Here is a 15,163-nt window from a genome sequence, read left to right on the forward strand (position 1 = left end):
AAGTGCACGTTATTATGTAGATAAGCCACCACCCCTGGTTTTGGGTTGTCCTGGATAAAGGACGATCCTTTACTCCAGCTCCGGCTGCCCCTGGATCGTTTAAAAGTCCCGGGCCGGAGCTGCAGTAACCAATCAGAGCCGCGGAACTACAATGTTGCACTTTCCGCTCGGAAGCGAAGCGCCCGCATCCAATCAGCAGCGAGCTAGAGTGTCTGAACATTCCATTGGGTTGTGATTGTTGACAGTGCAGGTACAGAGAGGGCCCGGTCACAGGTACAGAGAGGGCCCGGTCACAGGTACAGAGAGGGCCCAGTCATAGGCACACCCACCCTCGTCCCCCCCCCCACCCCCCCCACCATCGGCAAGCTTTCTCCAGGCAGCTGGCTCTCAGTTTCGGGCCTGTCCACTGCTGAGTTAGACCCAGACAACAAATGGGCAGTTGTTTATGCAGATTGAGTAGCCATGAAATGGGCAGATGAAATTTAATGTACAAAAGTGTGAAATTTATACATTTCGGTAGGAAGAAGGAGGAGAGGCAATATAAAAAGTAATATAATTTTAATGAAGGTACAGGACAGAGACACCTGGGGGTGCACATAAACAAACCTTTAATGGTGGTAAGACAAGTGGAGAATGCAGTTGAATAAAGTATATTACTTTATGAATTGAAGCATAGAGTACAAAAGCAAGGGAGTGGTGCTAAACCGTTATAAAACACTGGTTAGGCCTCAGCTGGAGTATTGCATCCAGTCTGGGCACCAGACTTTAGGAGGGATGTCAATGAAGACCTTGGAGACGGGGCAGATTTACTAGAACGGTGCTACAGATGAGGGATTTCAGTTACGTGGGAAGACTAAAGAAATCTGGTTTGTGGTCCTTGGAGTAGGGAACGTTAAGAGGACATCTAATAAGAGGTATTCAAAATCATGAATGCACGAGCAATTAAGGAGAAACTGTTTCCACGGGCAGGAGGATTGGTAACCAAAGGTCACAGATTTAAGATATTTGGAAAAAGAGCCAGAGGAATCACGAGAAGGCTTTGTTTCTTTACACAGCGAATGCTATGATCAGGGATGCATTGTCTGAAAGGTTGGTGAAAGCAGAGGGTTGGGTAAATACTTGAAGGGAAGACAGTTACTGGGCTGTGGAGCTGGAGCCGGGGAGTGGGATAAATTGGACAGCTCTACCAAAGAGCCAGCACAGGCTGATGGACTGAATGGCCTCCTTCTGTGCTGTATCATTCCACGATTATACGATTGATATCAAGTTTTCAAACGTGACCGTCATTTTTCCTAGTTAACTAACATAAAGTTTGGAATAGAGATTTAGTAATTGGTCTGGCTCACTTTAGTTGGCTTCTCTTGGTCCACAACAGATGGTGTCAATAATTAGCTGGCACATAGGTTCGCCAGGTGTCACAACTCATTTGTCTTGGCATTGTTGAGTTCCATTTTCTTGTTAAGCATTGTAAACTGGGGGTGAATTTGAACACAGGTGGCAGTGAGGGTCAAGGAGACAAGTTCCACAAATAGAAATGTGCGCAGCCAGGAAAGCAACTCTGAAAATTACACGTCGTTTACTTATTTGTGTTATTCCACTTTACAGTAAATAATTGTGTGCTTTGAGATGCTCTGATAAAACATCATACACATGCAAACTTCGTTCTTATCTAGCATTTCAGGCTGACCCTGAATTATATCTCATTGGGACTTTAATGATCCCTGTGTAGAGGCAGAAAGGGTTTCCATGATCAAATGTTGCGGCATGGAGAAGAGAGACATTAGCGTGAAAGAAAGCAAGGAACAATAAACAAACCAATGTCATAGAGTCATAATGGCAGGGGGTAGTAATCATTTTTTTATTTAGTGTGTAATGTACCTTTAAGAATAATATTTGTTAAGAGAGATCACGTGATCTGTAGTAACCAATAGGAGAGTAGCGCTGGCCACCTCAGCAGTCAGTGTAGGGATAGAGTTGGAGTTGAAAGCACACGTGTAGTTGCTGCTGAGTACATTGTAAAGAAACTTAAAGTTTCCACCCAAGAAGTGTCTGCAGATCAACTCTATCACTAATAGCACAACTTGGCCACCCTACAACACTGGGAAAGAGGCCATTCAGCCCATTGAATCCATGCTGGCTCTGTGTAGTGCAATCCTGTTAGTTCCATTGCCAAATGCAGAAAGTTTAATGAGGAAGCCTGGTAGAAAGATCAAAGGAAAGAATTCTAATTTCCCCTGTGCCTCTGCTCAATGCCAAACCATTCAAGATATCTGAGGAAAGAAAACCAACTATTGTACAACAACAACTGGCTTTGTATAGCACCTTTCACATCGCAAGATATCCCAAGATCCTTCACAAGAGCACGAAGCCGTGTAGGAGATATTAGGTCAGATGCCCAGAGGTAGGTTTTGAGGAGCATCTTAAAGGAGGAAAGAGAGGTAGAGGGAGATGGGAGGGTTAGCGAGGGAATTCAGAGTTTGGGCCTTGGCAGCTGAAGGCACGGCCATTAGGGGTGGAGCTTTTTAGTAGTGGACCTGGCTCACGCATGTAGCTTCTACAAGAGCTCTGTAAATAAAGCTGTTTCAAGTAGGAAACCTGGCCGCTACATCAAGTTTATTACAACTGGCAACAAGGATGGGATTTGAACCCACGCGTGCTATCAGTCAGCTGTCAGATTCTGTCATGATTTTGAATACCTCTATTAAATGTCCTCTCAACGTTCCCTACTCCAAGGAGTGCAAACCAGGTTTCTTTAGTCTCCCCACGTAACTGAAATCCCTCATCTGTAGCACCGTTCTAGTAAATCTGCCCCGTCTCCAAGGTCTTCATTGACACCTTTCCTAAAGTGTGGTGCCCAGATTGGATGTAATACTCCAGCTGAGGCCTAACCAGTGATAGAAACAAAAAAACTACTGCGGATGCTGGAAATCCAAAACAAAAACAGAATTACCTGGAAAAACTCAGCAAGTCTGGCAGCATCGGCGGAGAAGAAAAGAGTTGACGTTTCGAGAAGGGTCATGAGGACTCGAAACGTCAACTCTTTTCTTCTCCGCCGATGCTGCCAGACTTGCTGAGTTTTTCCAGGTAATTCTGTTTTTGTTGAGGCCTAACCAGTGTTTTATAAAGATTTAGCACTGCTGCTTTGTTTTTGTACCCTATGCCTCTATTCATAAAGCTAATATGCTTTATTCAACTGCATTCTCCACTTGTCTTATCACAATTAAAGGTTTGTTTATGTGCACCCCCAGGTGTCTCTGTCCTGTACCCTCATTAAAATTATATTACTTTTATATTGCGTCTCCTCCTTCTTCCTACCGAAATGTATTAATTCACACTTCTGTACATTAAATTTCATCTGCCCCATTTCTGTTTTGCAGTTGCCAGAGGGACAAAAATAGCACTTTGGCCTCGGCAAATAATGTTAACTCCTGCTGCCTGTGACTGACTCTTGAAGGGTTAACTTAACTAAACAGAGCTCACACCTCACCGAGCAAAGCCCTGACCAGGACAGCTTACAGGGCCAAAGAGAACAAGCCCGCCACCCTGGTACAGACAGCAGCGTGCTGAGATACATTTCGACAGTCAGGAAGGGAAAAAAAACCTACAATTGCAGAAAATCAGGAATTTTTTTAAAAAAGGAAAAGAAATTTCTGGAAACACACGTCTATCGACACCTAAACAAGTTCGCACTTTCAGGTGTGGCCCTTTTTTGCCAGAGGTGGGAAGGAAGCACAGAGTAAACTTCCGAGGACTGAATAAGAATGAGGCAACTTTGCACACTGGGGAGGGAGAATAGCTAGTGGAAGACAAGAGTCAAGAATTCAGTCTCCTCTCAGAGTTAATGAGTTGAGTGGCCAAAAAAATAAAGTTGTTTTATTTAAAACCTAGGAAGAAGTGAAAAACTGATAGATCATTTGCACCTCTCAGTCAGATGGTGACAAGGTCCAAGATATCTGCAGGGAGGAGGATAACCCCACAATGAAGTGAACTTGAATCTTGCTGAAAAGAGAGATATGTTGCTGAAGCTTTTCATCTTGCACTCATCAGGACAAATGCAAGAATGCCAAATTTCAAACAATCACAACAATTTATACTACAGGAGAAAAGGATGCTGATTGGTTGGCGAATTAACTCTGATTGGCCGAGTCATTGCCATCAAGTAAGCAACAGGAACTATAGGCTCCCAAAGCTCCCAGGTAATTCAAAAAGGGAACAATGCTTAAACATGTTCTTTTTGTATTTTTCCCCTGTGTATGAATGTATGTCACTTCATTAAGAGCTCAACTGATTATCTTAAATCGGTTGTTAGTGTAGCCATTAGCGCACTCAGGATTTTTCAGCAAGTGCTGCCCAATCGCGGAATCACATCTAACATGTTCCTTCGGTTGCTCGTAACAGGCAGAGTACAAGACCGTACTCAACCAGCCCATGCTTGCAAAGCCCAAAGCAAAGCACAGAAATACTTTTAGATATGCCCAGGAGATCCCATCCCTGAAACACGCTTGAACAAATGATACTGCAGATAATTCCACATGACAACCAGTTTATTAAGGAGAGACCAGGGAGTATCCACCCCGCCCCCCCACCCCATGCACTTTGGCTGGGATTGGTGTCTCCTCTCTCCGACCAAGGAAGTCACAGTGAAATGAGATTTGGAAGTTTCAGTGCAAGTCAACACAAAGCAGGCAATCTGATTCCTCACATGGGGAACGGGAACAGTGTATCAAGACTGTTCTTTGGCAGTTAGTGCACCCTGTTGGGAAGATTAGAGAAAGCTTTATCCTACAGTTGACTTTGCCATTCTTGATGTGAAACCACTTGGTGCCAACAGTTGGCACCTTACACGAGAAAATCTTCCATTCCCTAAGAGCAAAGTACAAACAGATACACGGGACAGGGATACTGGATAAAGTGAAGCAGCCAGTCTGAAAAATGACTGAAATCCAGGCTAATAATCCAGAGTTTAAGAGTGCTAATCCCACCCCAGCACGTTTTGAAAGTTAGAAAAAATTCTGATAAGCTGTGGGCTGGCACCAGAAGAATGTGGAACCGGTGTTACCAGAGTCTGGAGTCACAAGTGTGACCCTATATATACTCAAATAGATGAAAAGGCAAAAAGTGGTCACAGGGGCTGGTTGTTAATAATAGCACATGCCAAGTTTGAGGTTTTAGAATATTAAGTGAAAGTGGTTCAAAGTTAACAGAATTTTATGAGGAACCACTCACTCTTTTCCCTTCTCTAGTTGCACAACCTTCTCAAATTCTAAAAATACTCGACATGTGTTATAATAAACTCTCCAGTGTTAAAGAGGAGGATAAAAAAAATAACAAAAGAGACAAATGGTTTCGGCAGTTTGACAGCTCATCTTTCAAATTATCTGGGACAACTCACCCAGGTTTGGGAAGCAGTGCAGGAAATTCTAGCACAATCACACCTGGGATTTGACATAAATAGACCATCAAATTATATCTCAAACCCAACTTCCATACTTTTATACACTTTTAAATCTTTACTCAATGGACAGGATTATATTTGAGGCCAAGCCTAATTAACTTTTAAGCCCCCACAAAGCGGAGTCTTAAAGCTATTAGCTAACGACTCCCATGTTAAGTTTATACATTTTTCAGCCCAAATTAAGCTCGTTCACAATTATTACAAATTGTACCAAAGCTTGTAGATGGTAGTTGTAAAAGTGTCAAACAGTGCCAAGTGTGGGAGAGATTGGGCATCCGAAAATTCTTCACATGTTCATTGTAAATTTCTGAAGGTTTGAAACTGAGGCCCAGATTTTTGTCCCCGGGTCAGGTTTGCCAAGTTGGGTGGGCGTTTGCCGGCTTTGCGAACCAGACCTTTAGAAATGTCTGTGCGTAGGTTGGATTTTTGGTTTATGGGGGGGTGGGGGGGTGCGGGCGGATGTAGGAGTCGAGGTGGGTGATCCAGGAACAAATGCGGAGGCTGCTGGGTGGATGGCCTGCCTCTGTGCACCAGCACTGTGTTCAAATAAAGAAAAGAAAAGATTAAAACAAAGAAATTCCTCCAGCCCTCAGCTGTCACCCACTCCCACACACCCACTATGCCCCATCCATGCTAATCTATGTCAACCCATATCTCCCATACACCCCCATGGCCCCTCATATACCCCCAATGCTAACCCATGCCCCCCACCCACCACACTTTGCTCTTACCCACTCCATGCCAACTCACCTAGTAACCTTGGACACTTCCTTGACAGTTTTGACACTTCTTTGACAGTTCCTTGACAGCTGGACAGATCCTTGACAGCTGGACAGTTCCAATGAGTTTGTGCATAAACAGTGCATAATCATGTTTAACTTTAATAAACCCAAAGGGAGATATTCACGCTTTCCCCACAAATCCCATTATTTTTCAATTAATTCTTGGGATGTGGGCATTACTGGCAAGGTTGGTGTTTATTGCCATTTTTCAGCCATTTCCAGGATTTGCGCCACAATGGAGAGCCTCTCCAGCATGGCATAAATCTGGGACTGAATGTTTTGTGGCAGAGTATCCACATGTGAACTGCATCATTTGTTTTAAATTGAAACAAAGCTCATTAATTAATCATTCAACACATTAACAAAGTGTTAGTCACTGGAAGTTATTCCAGAGTTGGAACAGGGAAACTGATCGTCTTTTTCATTTGAAACATTATGAACAATAACCAAATGAATAGAACTGGGATACCGGGGGAGTATTTTGGGAATGAGATTGGCCGGAATTTTTGCAGGTTCTCCAGATGTACATACACCTGAAAGCCTGAGGAAACAGAATAAACTATCATGTTTTAACTTCTTATACTGTTTCTCTGGGAGTTTTGCTAATCTCCCCAACAGACCTGAGAATTGCAGGCAACTTTTTTTTATTCTTTCATGGGATGTAGGCGTCGCTGGCTAGGCCAACATTTGTTTCCCATCCCTAACTGCCCTTGAGAAGGCGGTGGTGAGCTGCCTTCTTGAACGCTGCAGTCCATGTGGTGTAGGTACACCCACACAGTGCTGTTAGGGAGGGAGTTCCAGGATTTTGACCCAGCGACGGTGAAGGAACAGCAAATTAGTTCCAAGTGGGGATGACGGGTGACTTGCAGGGGAACTTCCAGGTGGTGGCGTTCCCATGCGTCTGCTGTCCTTGTCCTTCCAGATGGTAGCGGTCTTGGGTTTGGAAGGTGCTGTCAAAGGGGCCTTGGTGAGTGTCTCTTGAAATAAGTAGCAAATTCTAACATAGGTCAAACATTTCAAAGATAAAACATTTTGTAAAATTGCGCCAGGGCCTTAATTTCACTGATTCTCAGAACCACATTGTGTTTCGTTACAACGCCAGAGATCGAGTACTTACTGCTGCAAGACCAGCCTTCTGTTCTTTAACAACTGCACAACACCCGAGGAATCCAGTGACTATCACAAGGCTACCAGCAAAGATGAGAATACTGGCAGAGACGGCAAATGTACTTGAAGGCAGGAGGCTTAAGTAGTTTCTTTTCTCATTCAATGTCCAAGCTCCTATGGCCATCACTCCAGCACCTGCCATCTAGGGGTACAACAATAAACATCCATTACACAAACTTGTTCATCTGCAGCACAGTAAACATAAGAATATTATATGCTGGGTTGGTCCTGGCATTTCAAATATAATTGCTTCAATCAATATCATATAAAACATTTTCAAGTGTAAAGATAAAAATGATGGAATGTTCCAGTAGAGTCACAGGTCATTTGGTCCATTAGCTACATCCCAACACTTCTCTGTAGAAAGCACTTGGCCTACTCTCCTCTCTTGCTCATTTTTCACTCCCTTCCATCCTCTTTTTCAGATAATGTATGGATTCTTCTTCGCAACTGTTCCTGACAGAGAATTCCACAAAGTAGCCGAACAGTCCCCTCCGCTGTTCATCCAATTTGTGTTTTTATCCTGTGTAACCTACTCACCTGTAAATGTCCCTCTCAGATTGCACTATTCCCTTTGCTGACCTGCACATCTTTCCTCAATCAAAGTGTGTTTCCTTTTCTTATTCCCAAATTGCATTATTTCACATCTTTCTACCCGGGATTGTCTCTGCCTGTCTGGCGCGAGGATCTCTCAGTGACTCCTAGAATGCTACTCCAGGGAAGACCCCATTTAGCCCAATATGCCTGTGCAGGTCTTGGCCGGTTCTTTGATGGAGCTATCCAGCTGGTCTCAGTCCACCGTCCTTTCCCCATTATCCTGGACATTTTTTCCCTCCAAGTATTTATCATAGAATCAGAGAAATTTACAGCACAGACTGAGGCCATTTGGCCCATTGTGACTGTGCCTGCCTAATCTCACATTCCAGCTCTTGGTAAATAGTCCTGTAGATTACAACATTTTAAATATCCTAGTGTTACTTAAATATGATGAGGGTTTCTGCCTGTACTATTCTTTCAGGCACTATGTTCCAGATGCCCACCACCCTCTGGACAAAAACAATTTCTCTTCATCTCCCCTCAAGCCCTTCTACCAATAACGTTAAATTTATGTCTTCTGGTTGTTGACCTCTCTCCTATGGGAACAGGTCTTTCCTATGCACTCTATCTCGGCCTCTCAAAGGAACAGGATAGGCCATTCAGCCCGTCGAACCTGCTCCATCATTCAATGAGATCATGGGTGATCATCTACCCTAACACCACTTTCTCGCGTTATCTCCATATCCCCTGATGTCATTAATCTCCAGAAATCAACCGATCCCTGTCTTGAATGTTCTCAACGGCTGAATTTCCACAGAGAATTCCAAAGATTCACCACCCTCTGGGGTGAAGAAATTCCTCCTCATCTCGGTCTTAAATGGCCTACCCTTTATCCTGAGATGATGTCCCCTAGTTTTAGATTCACCAACCAGGGGAAACACCTTATCTCCATCCACCCTGTCATGCCCTGTAAGAACTTTGTAAGTTTCATAATTTCACACGCTTCAATTAAATCTTCCCTCAGCTGCGTCTGTTCCAAAGGCCAGGATTTTCAGCCCCACCATGGTGGGACCCACCGTGGGGGATGGGGTGGGGTGGGCAAGCCAAATGGCCACTGATGACCCTGGTGGGGGGGATTGGGGTTGGAAAATCCCAGCCTAAGTAAACAACCTCGGCCTCCCGGACAGGCACAGGCTTCTGACATCACCTGTACCTGTAGGATGCTGCGTGTGATTAAAGTTCCCACTTTTATTTCAATTATTATTAATTTAATAATAATAAGTAGCTAGAAATCTCCATTCCTGGCAACATCCTCATAAATCTCCCCCGTACCCTCTGGTGTAAAGGAGGAAGAATCACAGGCAGTTATTAATCTCGCAGTGTTACCCAGTGTCACAAACTCAAAAACAAAAATGCACACAACAATCTCTGATGCAGAATTTCCATTTAATTGGCTTCTCTAAACTGTAACTTATTTTTTATCAAACTCCCTTTTTAAAGTTATTATTGCACATGTTTCAGGCAGTGCATTCTGCATCATAACAACTCACTGTGCGCAAAACATTTCCTCTTGTCACCTGCAGTTCGTTTACCAATTATCTTAAATCTGTTCCCTCTGGTTATAGATCCTTCGAGCATGGGAAACAGTTCCTCTTCACGCTATCAAAAGCCTTCCTGGTTTTGAACACCTCCATCAAATGTCCGCCTGACCTTCTCAGCTCCGAGGAGAAAAACACCAGCTTCTCCATATAACTTAAAGCCCTGGCCATAGGAACAAGAAGAGGCCACAGGAACACAGGGCGTGGGAGCAAGAGTAGGCCATTCGGCCCTTCGAGCCTGCTCCGCCATTCAATACGACCGTGGCTGATCTGGTTGTGGTTTCAACTCCACTTTCCTGTCTGCCCCCATAACCCTCATAACCCTCGACTCCCTTGTCGATGAAAAATCTCTCTAAACCAGCCTTGAATAAATTCAATGACCCAGCCTCCACTGCTTTTTGAGGAAGAGAATTTCACAGACTAAGGCCCTCTGAGAAAAAAAATTCTCCTCATTTCCATCTTAAAAGGGAGACCTCTTATTCTTAAACTGTGACCCTAGCAGGGGATACAGAGACATAGTGGTAGTGTTGTTGTGTTATTGTGCTTATGTCATCTGGCGTAACATAGGAGACGAAGCTGGATTCGTAGCAGTAAAGATCTCAGAAGGTTTATTAAACAAACTAGCCATTCTTAATAATGTATATCTCACAGGCACATGTAGTGGCTGAGCTGCTATCACTTATTCTATGTACATACAGACTGGTTGCACATGCTAAACTGTTAGACTGTTCTAGACTGGAGTGACTGCTACGCTAGACCACACTGTACTAACTGACAAAATGGCTTCGAGGTTTTATATTGTTGAATCACATGCTCCGATATCATGACAATGTAACCACCATGTATCTTAAAGGTACAGCACCTCTACGTGGCACATGTAGCTATCATACAACAATGTCACTGGACCAGTAATCCCCAGGCCCAGGATGTTCTGGGGAAAAGGTTCAAATCTCACTGCAGTGGCTAATGGAATTTAAATTCAATTAATAATCTGGAATTGGAAAGAAAAGCTTGTCTCCGTAATGGTGACCATGAAACCATTGTCATAAAAACCAGGCTAGTTCACTAATGCCCTTTAAGGAAGGAAACCTGTTGTCCTTACCCGGACTGAGCTACATATGACTCTAGACCCATAGCAATGTGGTTGACTCTTTTAACTGCCCTCTGAAATGGTGTGGCAAGCCACTTGGTTCAAGGGCAATTAGGGATGGGAAACAAATGCTGGCCTTGCCAGTGACACCCACATTCCAGGAAAGAATAAATAAAATAAAGTTCTAGTCTCCCCCACAAGAGGAAACATCCTCCTGGTATCCACCCTATCAAATCCCCTCAGGATCTTATATGTTTCAAAAAGATCACCTATCATTCTTCTAAACTCCAATATGTATAGGCCCAACCTGCTTAACCCTTCTTCATAAGCTAAGCCCCTCATCCCAGGAATGAGTTGAATGAACCTTCTTTGAAGTGCTTCCAACGCAATTATATCTTTTTTCAAATAAGGAGACCAAAACTGTACACAGTATGCCAGATGTAGTCTCACCAAGGCCCTGTACAGCTGCAGTAAAACTTCCCTACTTTTATATTCCATTCCCCTTGCAATAAATGAAGGCCATTCAGCCCCTTGAGCCTGTTCTATCAATCAATAAGATCATGGATGACCTGTGACCTAACTTCATATGCCTGCCTTTGCCCCATATCCCTCAATACCTTTGGAGAACAAAACTTATCAATCTTAGTTTTAAAATTAACAAGTGATCTATTATCAATTGCTATTTGCAAAAGAGAGTTCCAAACTCCTACTATCCTTTTGTGTGTAGAAGTCTTTCCTAATTTCACTCCTGAAAGGTCTGGTTCTAAGTTTTAGACTACGCCCCTAGTACTAGACTCCCAAGCCCGTGGAAATACTTTCTTTTCATCGATCCTACCTGTTCCAATTAAACATTAATCAAGATTTCCCCTTAACCTTCTAAATTCTATTAAATAAAACCCTAGTCTGTCTCCCTTAACTTAACCCTTGGAGTTTAGGAATATTCAATGAAATACAAGTCAAGTTTATGCAACCTGCCCTCAAAATTTAACCCTTTTATCCCCAGCGTTGTTCTGGTGAATCTGCGCTGTACTGCTTCCAAAGCTAATAGTGCCCAGAACTGCTCACAATAAATCCAGATATGCTCTAACCAGGGCTTTGTATAGCTGAAGCATGACTTTGTATTATATACAATATATATTATATATTATTACACACCATTTGTATCCTAGTCCTCTAGATATATAGGGCAGCGTTCCATTAGCCTTTTTGATCATTTTCTGTAACTGTTCGTGACATGTTAATGATCTGTGCACCTGTACCATTCTAGCAAATCTCTCCTGCACCCTCCCTAAAGCATGACATCCTTCCTAAAGTGTAGTGCCCAGAACTGGACACAAACCCAGGCTGAAACCTTACCAGTGTTTTACAAAGGTTCATCATAACTCCCTTCCTCAGATGTCTCTGCTCCTGAACGCCTTTTAAAATTGTACCATTGTACCATTTTGCCTCTTCCTACGACAATGTATTTTATCTGCCATATGTCTGCCCATTTCACCAGTCCGTCTACTGGGGTTGCCAACCCTCCAGGATTGGCCTGGAGTCTCCAGGAATTGAAGATCAATCTCCAGGACGCTGCTGTGTACAAACCCTGGAGAAAATCATCGGGACATTGAAAAAGATTGGGGTTTTTTTTTGTCATTTTCTTTGACCATTTCCCTTAATTTTGAAAAATGTGAAAATATTGAAAGTGGGAAGAAAAACTGTTTGGCTGACAGTCAAGCATCATCCAATTGGGTAATGAGCCTTTTTGCTTTCCAGTTGGTGTAGGAAGGCCGGACGTCACAAGGATGGATGTGCTGACTGATGAATGACTGGAACCTGGGGGCAAGTCATGTGTTGAAACCTCCAGGAATACATTTTATCATCGTTGGCAACCCTATTGTCCATATCCTCCTGAAGCCTGTTACCATCCGTCTCACCTGTTACTACACTTTCAAGTTTCATATCCCTGCAAACCTTGAAATTATGTTCTGTATACCCAAATCCAGTTCATTAATACATATCAAAACGAGCGGTGGTCCTAATGTCGACTCCTGGGGAACACCACAATATCCTCCTCTTTTAGTCTGATCTTCATCGCTACCACAAAAGCCAAAGATGCTGGAAATTCGAAAAAAAATAGAAAATGCTGGAAATACTCAAACAAAATCAACCTGGGACATTGGCTGGAATTTTCCAGCCCCATTGGCGTTGGGCTTGGGGTTATAACAACTAGAGCTTGCTTGGGGAAGGGGCAGGAAGTGGTCTCAGGCAAGGGGAGAGACTGCAGGGTGAGGGCGGTACTAGGGAAGAAGGGTAACTCAGGGTATGTGCGGGGGTGCATGCTGATCTGTGCAAGTGGTCTCAAGAGGGTGAGGGCTGAGGAGGCAGTCTCAGAGGAGATGAGGCCAGATGGAGATGTGAGGGTGTGTGTGTGAGAGTGAGTGGTGATGTCCCTTGAGCTGGCAGTGAGTGAGGTGCCAGTGAATGTATGATGGGCTTGTGAGTTTAGAGTGATGAGATGGCTGACTTACCCTGGCAGCACGGATGAGATCATTCATCCGTTTTCTGCACTGGATGGCCGACCTCTTCCGTGCAGCGTTGGCACTGACCACCTCTGCCACCACCTCCCAAGCAGGAGCGGTGGAACTGATGGGGCTCCTGTGGTCAGAGCGGGGGTAGAGGACATCGCGGCGGGCTTCCACATTGTCCAGAAGGCATCCCGGGGATGCGTCACTGAATCGGGGGGACTGCACTCTTCTTGGCTTTTGGGGCCATGTCTTCACCACTACAGGCGTTGAGAACTGTGTACGTGGCTGCAATTTAAACATGACGCCCTGTGTGAGGAAGCAGCAAGGTGGGTAAATTGGAGGCCACCCACCAGAGAGATGGCGTGTTTCCTGTGGCTGCATAATTAACAAGGCGGGAATGGGACCATACAGCGCAAAAACTCACCATTGCAGCCAGCGGGTAAAATGACTTTTTTCCCACCTGCTACCGCACCGTGTGTAAATCTTGGACAATTCCACCCATGAACTCAGTTTCTCACTCCACAGAAGCTACCTGACCTGCTGAGTACATCCAGCATTTTCTACTTCCATTCTTTTCATCACTGCTCTCTGCGTTTTGACCATTAGCCAATTTTATATACATATTGCCATTGTCTCTTTAATTGAATGGGTTTCAATTTTGCTAACAAGCCTATTATGTAATATTTTACTAAACATCTTTTAAAACACCAACTCCAATACCCTCATCAAGTCTGTTATTTTACCAAAGAATTTGATCAAGTTAGCCAAACATGATTTGCCTTCATACATCCGTGTTGATTTTCAATTAGAAACCCATACTTTTCCAAATTCCCATTAATTTTTCCCAGATTATTGTCTCTAAAAGGTTCTCCATCGCTGATGTTAAGCTGTCGCTGTCAGCTTTATCCCTCTCCCATTTTTTTGAAACAGGGTATTTATAATCCTCAAGTCCTCTGACACCACTCCCATATCCAATGAGGATTGGGAGAATGTATCTAAAGCCTCTGCACTTCCTACCCTTACTTCATTTAATATCCCAGCCTACATCCCATCCAGACTGGGATGACTTCCTGACCTTGAACCCTGCCAACCTTTTTAAGTGTATTACAGTTCACTCAAAGAGTCTGAGTTGCTATGACAACGTACACTTTGACATGCATGTTGTAGTCTGGAGCTTTGAGGTGTCAGCTGTGGCTCAGTTCATAGCACCCTCGCCTTTGAATCAGAGGGTTGTGGGTTCATGTCCCACTCCCGGAAAACCAAGAACTGTGATTGTACTCGAAAGAGTTCCAATCTGTGACTGTTGATAACTCGAAAGAGTTTGTAGTCTGGAGCTGTAGATAGTGATGGTAGAAGCTCTAACTTTCTTTCCCTCACATGGGTGACCAGGAATAACTCCTACTCTTACACCTGTCACTGGCGTGTGTTGGAAGGATTTTGATCATCTTCCTTGGCCATCAAGTCCTGGAATAGGACTTGAACCCAGAGTTTTAGGCTCGAAAGCAGGAACATTACCCACTGCACCACATGACCTCAACCTTTTAAGGTAGTTCTCCTTTGTCTCTGCTTATTCTATACAATATTGCTACTGCCCCCTCTTTAACTGTGATATTGGCAGCATCCTCTTCCTTTAGGTGTGGACAGATGCAAAGAACTCATTCAGTACCTCAAACATTCCCTCAGCCTCCATCTGTCTGCTTTAATCTGAATCATTTCTTCAGCACCATATGCCTTTGAATAAAATCCTCAAGTAATTATTCCACATCCGAGCCTGGTGATTTAACACTCCCAAATCCACCTGCTCAGAGGAGACTAAAGCAAAGGCTTCACTCAGCATCACTCCAGCTTCCTTGGTGTCTTTACCTTTACAAGAGTGACTGCAACTCAAAAGGAGCTCATCGTGATGGTTTGTTTGGCCTAATCAAAGGTCAAACGATACTTTGCTTTTCTGTTTTGAAGATTAAAAAGTCAAGCAGTTACAAAGTATGGAAATGTTGAAATCGAAACCTCTCTGCGGAAACGCA

At 43.8% G+C, this 15,163-nt stretch overlaps 1 protein-coding gene across 1 annotated transcript in view; it reads right to left on the bottom strand.

The window, feature by feature from the left end:
• tspan11 (tetraspanin 11) overlaps nucleotides 1–15,163 on the bottom strand; it is a 48,517-nt gene that overhangs the window by 33,111 nt on the left and 243 nt on the right. Inside the window, exon 2 of the mRNA XM_078567563.1 lies at nucleotides 7,355–7,546. Coding sequence (XP_078423689.1) covers nucleotides 7,355–7,546 — 192 coding nt within the window. The remainder of the gene's footprint in view (nucleotides 1–7,354; nucleotides 7,547–15,163) is intronic.

The sequence above is a fragment of the Cetorhinus maximus genome, chromosome 22, assembly GCF_964194155.1.
Source record: "Cetorhinus maximus chromosome 22, sCetMax3.hap1.1, whole genome shotgun sequence".
Classification (NCBI taxonomy): domain Eukaryota; kingdom Metazoa; phylum Chordata; class Chondrichthyes; order Lamniformes; family Cetorhinidae; genus Cetorhinus; species Cetorhinus maximus.